Genomic DNA, 8,064 nt, shown 5'->3' with positions numbered 1-8,064 from the left:
GCCCGCCAGGAGGCTAAGTGTCCGGAGATTGGCCGGGGAAACTCGGGTTTTAAAATCGGGACGTGTGGTACAAAGATCAGTACTGAAAAATTGCCAAGCAAAACGATGCAGAGGGGGGTGGGGGGTGGGTGGGTGGGGGGTAGTGTACGTTACATGGGAAGGAGGGGTGGGGTCCCTCCTCACCCCCCCGAACCCCTTCCAAGAACTGGGTCCTTCCTAGCCTTAAGAAGGACGGACCCTCCTCACGATGGGGAAGGCAGCACCCCGTCGTGTCCCGCACCCTGAGCAATGGCGGACAATGGCGGACAAAGCCAACCGCTGGAGGCTGGTCTCCACCAGGATGGCAACCAAGCCTGCGCGAGTCATGCAGGCGATAGTCATGACCAGGAAGTTGATCAGCTCTCTCCATCCAGTTCTACGAACCCCCCGGCTGTGGCACAGCCCAACACGTGTGTCTTCGGTGCTGTTTGCTTGATGCAAAAGGAGGCAAACGCTGTTCTGAAGGTATGCAAAATATGCAGGTTGTGCTTTCACCTTGTCTGTGCATGGGAGTTAGCTGGCTCGGATCGCAATGATGAATGTGGAAAGCATGCACCTCGTTCACGCAGAAAGAGGGTGAAAGACAAGAATGCGCTTCTGAGAATATTTGACGACCCTGAGGCTTGTAGCATTTCGGCTTCAGATGACCCCAACATCCAAGCATTTCTTGATCTGGAATTCAACACGGTGAGCCGAAGCACTCAAGAGACGTATGCTTATCGAATTATGGGTATGATCGAGTTCTTCCAGAAGGATCCAAGATATCACGCAGCACTCAACCCAGGTCGCACGAACCTGAAGCTCCCATTGCCATTGGACTTGCTCCAGGCTTTCTTTGGTTGGCTGTGTGAGCACGACGGAATGAGGACAGCAGGGTCCAAGAGGAAGGCAGCATCGGCAGTAAGTGCGGACGGCGAAGAAGAAGAAGAAAATGCAGATACCCCAGACGTGGCAGGTCACGAGCGTCAGGCAGAGGTAGCCAACATTTTGCAAGTATCAAGCAGAGACAAAGCAACCGTAGCTGTGTCCACCGTGCAGGGTTACAAAAGTGCGTTGAAATATCTGTACAGACGCAGGAATGTTATGTTTACGGCAATTGGGTTGAAAACTGGCGGAAGATCATTGGATGACATACTGGATGGTTATATCAATTCCTATACCAAAGAAGTTACCCGGAAGAAGGGCGACGGTGTGATGCAGGCCCACGAGGGCAAGACAACTCTATCCATGCCAGAGTATAAAGCACTGAACAACATCTTGAAGGAGCTGAGACCTCGCAGAGGAAGTTCAGAGTCCGGCAGTTCATGGATTTTCTCTTGGGCATGCTGTTCTGTCATGTGGAACCTGGTATGCAGAAGTGAGAGTCTAGACATTTTGCATCTTGAGCACTTTGACTGGGAAAATGATTGCATGAAGGTGGTCTTACTCAAGACAAAAAAAGATCAGTGTGGCATTGGTACTGACATGCGAAGCACGAGGATAAAACATGTGTTTGCATCGCCCTACACACCAGAAATGTGTCCTATTCTCATTCTTGGGTTGTATATATTTGCCACGCGACATGGGCAAGTCTCATTCTCTGGAACGAAGTTATTCCCAGGATCAGACCAAAAGCAAAGGTTTTGCACGTTATTGCAAAGAGGGATTCGACAAGCTGCAGACCAGTATCATGGCAACTTGGAAGAAGCAGGGAGTCATTCGCTGCGCAAGGGAGGAATATCTCATCTCCTTGCTTTTCTGGAAGGACCAGGTAAGGGCCAACCGTTGCATGAAGGTTTACTGAATGGTGCAATGCAGGAGTACCAACTGTTTATATTCGAGCCAACTGGAGGATAGGTCATTCATGAGTGTGATGTTCTCCACGGCACTATGCTGAGTCATGCGGTTGACAGGAGACACAGAGGACCGGTACATCGTGGGAGGAGCAGGAGGCGATCAGATGTGTGGCAGACTTTTAGCAGGGAACGATCCTAGCACGGCTGAATTTGCTGTGCTACCACCACATTTTTCGCCTGAAGGGATGCAAGAGATACAAGCGATAGGATGGGACAAATTCATCAAGAGTTTCAATGAACTGCCGCGGGGGTTCAGAAATTGTATACCTTTCTTTCTGGGGTATTCGACAGAAACGCGTCCAAAATCATGGATATAGGACAATTGGATAAATAGTACAAATTGTTTGGATAGTAACGCTTCTTAAATTATTTTAAACAGTATGAAAATAGCAAACTCGGTACTAATTTAAGTTACATTTGCCCTTTACAAACAATTATTGCTAAGGTACCGTAGTACGACCCCGTACAAACTTTCCAACTTGGTACTACTTTCCCGCCAACAAATCTGGCCATTCCAGCACGCCGCGGACGCCGCGCCATGGCAGCTCTGCATCCCACATCGTTCATGCATCATGTTGAAACCATACGTTCTCAGCTGGGGCTTTCCTCCAACCTTCGTATAGGTCAAGTTATCTCGAAGGGACATCAACTCGTGGGATGGAGGCTTGACGGGAACCTCGTGGAAGCGGCTAGTCGTCTTTATCATGAACTGGCAGACCAATCTATGCCTAGTTCTCCCGCCACGGTCAATGTTAGTCACACAACAGTACTGGCAGGTCTTCAAGTAGGTGATGATGATACATCACAGCATATGCCTTTTGATAGTAAGGCTGGCCCACCTGATTGTAATGACATAGGCAGTTCTCTTGATACAGAGGATATGTCAGACGATGATTTTCAGCAAGGCTCTCTTCGTCCTGTGCTGTCCGGGAACAAGTATGGTTCTTCTGCGATGCATTCCATATCACCAGCCCCTGCCCCGCCCCTTGAGTCCCCTGTCGACGCAATGCTAGACGCAACTCCATCCGCCATTGTCCCCGCCGTATGTCATGCTTCCAAGCTTCAAGGTAAACATTTCCTCAAACGTAAACAGTGTACGTCTTATGTACAAGAAATCAACTTTCTTAATGGGAACAAGGGTGTTCGTGTTCAACGAGCTCCCTCAGGATTTAAATCATATCTGATCCTGTGTACGTGTGAAGGATGCAGGTAACCTTTCGGTGAGAACACGTATCTCCTGTAAATGTGGGTGGACAGGTACCGGTTGGTAGCCAAAAAATCTGTGAGCCTTGCTCAGAGATATAAGAGTTACTGGTATATAGATGTCGAGAATAGCATTACTCGACATTGCAAACCCATGTGTACTTCAGTGGGAACGGGTACTATACGATTCTTGGTGAACAACGAATACTTTCGTTCCTTGCTATCCACTTCGATTGGAGATGGCGGTGGTTTGCATCAAACCCGTATGACCGCTAAGGAGTTGCAAGTTGCGATCAAGTCTGAATTGGGTGTAGATGCTAGTCTTGCAACTATATTCAAAGCTCGATCACAGGTTGAAAGTGGATCTTGGGACGAATATCGAGAATCCTATCTCCTTCTGGAGAACTGGATGGAGGAATATACCTCCTTGAACAAGGGAAGTCGCGGAGTTGTCATGTCACCCATGCCTTCCAGCAGGGGCAATTCGTTTCGTGGAGCATTCCTTGCGAATGGAACCATGATCCATTTGGTGAAGACTATTGGTCTGCGCTTTCTAGGACAGGACTTCTGTCACATCACACACAGGTTCCCCCCTTCAATCTTCTTGTTTCCCGTGTATGTTGTGGTGTGATGATTCTACATAGGTGGTATTCTGGTAAAATCATGGTGATTGAAGCAAGGTTGGGAACTAATACCATCATCCCACTCGCAGTAGGTATCTTCTGATACTTCTTCCCATCTTGCCTTCCTTCACCAACAAAGCTAACAGGTGTGTTTGCTTCGTGGAAAGAAGAAGGCTCCGTGGTTGGTGACGAGACAGAAGAAAATACTGCGTTCATGTGGGACCAGCTGAAGGCCACGGGATTGAACGAATGGTTGTCTCGCGACTCGGGGCCTTTGACTATTATCTCCGACCGGGGGAAGGCTATCCTGGCGGGAGTGCGACGTGCTATGCCTGAAGCCGATGTTATCTTCTGTTGCTTCCACTTGCTCTGCAACATCAACCAACATTGCAAAGGTATCATCATCGTGATGGATTCCAATAGATATTGGTCACATATCTTCACAGAACACCGTGCTCCTTGCCTCACCACCAATGGTAAAGGCACTTGTCCTGCCACTCAACCATTCTTCTGGCAAGCACAGGTCAGTTGACAAACCGAACACTTGTCCGAGTCGTTCACACGTCTTAGTCTGCAGTGACTTTGCGCCGATTCGAAGATGCTATGGCAAACCTGAAAGAGCACAACCCAGTGGCACATGATTACCTCAATGCTATAGACCATAAGTGTTGGGTAAGCACTAGGTTGTATGATTGTGCGACATTGACTTGGAGCAGGCAAGGTATGCGCAATGCAAAGAGCCAAAAGATGCTTCTGGCAACCGAGGATCTTACATCAGGACTTATGGAATACGATGCAACAACAATACTGAAAGTGAAAATGCAAGACTCCGTCATAATCTGTCCAGATCATCTGATCCATTGAGATTTTTCCAGATACTCGCTGAGCGTTGGATGGAAATACTTCAGAAATTATACCATAATTACAATCCACCACCAGGGGAACAGCCTAGTCTGTTCCTATGCAACAAAGTCTTGCAGGAACACAACAAGGCATGCACGGCAAGCACCAGATGTGTGATACCAGATGCTGTTGGCAATGAAGGAATGACGACAGTCACAGTGCGGACTGCTCAGTCGAACAAAGTTATGTCATTCGTGAGTCTGAGCAAACGACAATGCAGGCCTTGCTGGCAATGGGAGCAGACGGGCAGAGCTTGTAAGCATGCTATAGCAGTTTACAACAAGATACACAAGGGGAAGACAAGTGGTAAACAGCTCATCACATCATTGTACGATAAAGTCTGGTTGGGGGATACTCTCCATGCCGCTTTTCAACACGAAGACTTTGAATTTGGACAATCTATTCCTCATCAAGACGACATACCGCTTCCTCGCAATGAAGATGCAAAGCTGGATACTCCCCCGCGTAAACCTAAGCGCACAGGCCGACCGAAAGGCAGAATACCGAATCAGGGGTTGTCAGAGAGGAAGCAATATGGTTCATCGAACAAACGCTCATTGACTGGCTGTAACATGACTGATGATGACATTGCCAACACTGAGGGAGTTAGCGAACTTCCACCAAAACGACAAAGATCATGCGGATACTGTGGGGAGGTCGGACATAATGTACGGACTTGCAAGAAGAAAGACAAGGCTACACATGAAGCACAAGAAGAGAATGCACCTAAGGAGGTACTCCATGCCCCGCCAACCGAATTAAACCTCCGGAATGGACAACATACAGGACAGGAAGTATCGGGAATGTCGAAAGAAGCCGAGGAAGGTGAAGATTTGGGACAGGAAGGACCGTCAACGTTATCACGTCGACTTGATACAGATGTAAGGTGCGAGTATCTGAAGAAATGGATCGGCACAGAGCAGTACAGCAGGAATGTTGTGATGCAATATCTTACACACAAACGTGTGTATGTGATCTCACGATCAACTCTGTCACAGGAGGATGTCAAAGTATTGCAACCAGGTGAATGGGTACGAGACGAGGCCATCAATGCATTCTTACAGTTGCTAATCGTACGCGAAATGGACAATCGTCGATTGAGAGGAAAGCAGGGAGAGGTTGGACAAGGAAACAGCTTTATTGTTTCAACGTTCTTCTTCACAAAGTTGAGGCTAAATCACGAACTTGCCAAGGTAGCAAGTGATTGCTACATTACAATCATTCTAATGTGACATGACAGTCGAACGACGAGGTGACTGAGGGTTACAACTCGTTACGACGATGGTTTCCAGCTGGGACGTGGTCCAATTACAAGCAAATTTTGATCCCTGTCAACACGGGTGAGCTGAACAAGGACGGCTCGGGGAGGATTCAAGGCGTGCATTGGTCTTTGATGGTTGTAGAGCCCCTGACGAAGGTGATAAGGTGAGTGTGGACACATTGAGAAATGCATTGGATGTGGAATGATGATGGATTGGCAGGATGTATGATCCTAGACATGACACACCATCGGCGTACATGGGAATAGTCGCAGGTATGCGCTTCTATTGACAAAAGCATACCTTGTGTCGTGATGGGTGAAATAGATTTCTTGCGACATGAATGGCAGCAAGAGGGATTGGATGCAGGAGAGGTTTGGCAGGAGGAATACATGGCTTCGAACCAGGTCAGTAGAGAATTTTCAAATGCCCAATGTTATTCACCGAGGTTGAATCACCTGACACAGATCCCGAGACAAACTGATTCCGTGTCATGTGGCATATTTCTGTGCGGAATAGCTGACTGCCTGTCTGGAAACATGGCAGTGAATACATTTGGCCAAGGGGACATAGACGAGATCCGGCAAGCGATGGAAAGGTTGTTGACAAAGGTGTATTTATCAGGGGAAGAAGTAAACGTGGAGTGATGGATGCCTTAAAACGAGGAGTTTGCAGAGTCCAGACTAGCATTGCAAGGTAGGATAAAGGTACTTCGAAGATAAACACACGTGGACGAGTGTTGGGGACAGGAGGATAGTAGTTGCCATCATAGCGTTCACCATCGTCAAACCAACAACCTGCCGACAACGTGCAATGGGCATAACAGAGAGGAAGTCAATGGGAGTAGTCCTGACAAGTAAGAGATGGTCTGATGAACTGATATAGATGACTGCAGAGCTTGCCGCAGTGCCCCAGAATGTACGACACTGAACAGTGTTAGCAGCATTGGTGTGCGAATGACATACTCCGCGACGATGTGGGACGAGTGAAGGAGGGAGGAGTGGGGATGTAGCACCCCTCCTAGGTATAGTATGTCAGGCTGCCACAAGGGGGTACTGTAGACTTTGCAACGAAGTGATGAAGTACCCCTCTTGGGTATAGGATGTCAGGCTGCCACACACAAGGGGGTACTGTAGACTTTCCAACAAAGTGATGAAGTACCCCTCTTGGGTATAGGATGTCAGGCTGCCACAAGGGGGTACTGTAGACTTTCCTAATCGTGATGAAGTACCCCTCCTACGTATAGTATGTCAGGCTGCCAGGAGGGGGTACTGTAGTCTGTTTGGGGTATGACGACCACCCATGTGACAACCGATGTTCTCTGACAAAGGAGGGTGGGGGGGTGGTGGATTGAGGAGAGGTGGGGGTAATGGGGGGTAGTGAGAGTGAAGTGGAGGGGTAGTCGAATACAAGAATACTTTTTGTACCGTAATCCTAAAAAGGTTGTTAACAATTATTAATTGGTACCAGAGAGTACCCACCCCCTCTAGATGTCTTTGCCTTGTTTGGACCGGTTAAGGCAGAGGAGAATATGCTTTAAAATAGATAAGATTTTAATCTGTCACCCAAGATTTCGGGCGCGTTTCTGTCGAATACCCCTTTCTTTCTGGCTAGTATTTTGTATCATCTTCCCACTCTGCAAGCATGGTTCCCTGATCCACAGCATTCCATATGGGAAATTCCGCTATTTGGCATGTTTGGACAGGACACGATGAGTAGATTGAATCAGCTACGTGACAAAGTAGTTTTGAAGGTTCACAGTTGCCAAGAGTGTGGCATGCTCGCACATGGGATTCCAACAAAGACCGATATCATTCATACGATTAAGGAGCTTGTGACGAAAGTATCAAAGGTTGAAGGCATGTTCACAATTGACGTGATGAGAAAAGCTGCAGAGTCTGGAGAGACAATGGAGGCATCGACCAAGTCAATGGAGTCAGAGATGTTAAAGGCGTTAGACATGGTGACACAACAATTGAATGCCCACAACAAAGCACTGAACAAGACACTGAAGGAGAACTCAAAACAAACACAGCAAGGTTTGGAAAGAGTTTGGATGAAGCTGCATAACATAGAGGAGAACATGAAAGTTATGTTCGAAATGATCACATCAGTGTTGCATGGAAATAATTCTGTGCGAGACGGGAGTTCGGTGGAACACAGGTTTGCATGGCGGGAAGGAACACAAGACAATGAATTGCT

The 8,064-nt window shown here is 47.7% G+C and overlaps 2 protein-coding genes across 2 annotated transcripts; both read left to right on the top strand.

Annotated features, from left to right (window-relative positions):
- Window positions 1–288: 288 nt before the first annotated feature.
- On the top strand, window positions 289–1,875 carry GUITHDRAFT_117157 (hypothetical protein; the record flags this gene model as incomplete). Its single annotated transcript, XM_005823649.1, has 4 exons — window positions 289–1,274; window positions 1,320–1,386; window positions 1,640–1,789; window positions 1,837–1,875. The coding sequence occupies 4 exons, from the start codon at window positions 289–291 to the stop codon at window positions 1,873–1,875; spliced, it is 1,242 nt and encodes a 413-aa protein (XP_005823706.1).
- Window positions 1,876–3,844: 1,969 nt separating this feature from the next.
- GUITHDRAFT_155172 (hypothetical protein) lies at window positions 3,845–7,466 on the top strand (the record flags this gene model as incomplete). The annotated part of the gene is made up of 5 exons (XM_005823648.1): window positions 3,845–4,095; window positions 4,147–4,223; window positions 4,278–4,372; window positions 4,417–4,575; window positions 7,445–7,466. Coding segments are annotated over exons 1-2 (246 nt in total), but the record flags the coding sequence as incomplete, so codon positions are not given.
- Between the last annotated feature and the right edge of the window lie 598 nt (window positions 7,467–8,064).

Source organism: Guillardia theta (assembly GCF_000315625.1).
Source record: "Guillardia theta CCMP2712 unplaced genomic scaffold GUITHscaffold_105, whole genome shotgun sequence".
Lineage (NCBI taxonomy): Eukaryota > Cryptophyceae > Pyrenomonadales > Geminigeraceae > Guillardia > Guillardia theta.
Note: the sequence above shows the minus strand (reverse complement) of the source record. Positions and strands in the feature narration are given on the sequence as shown.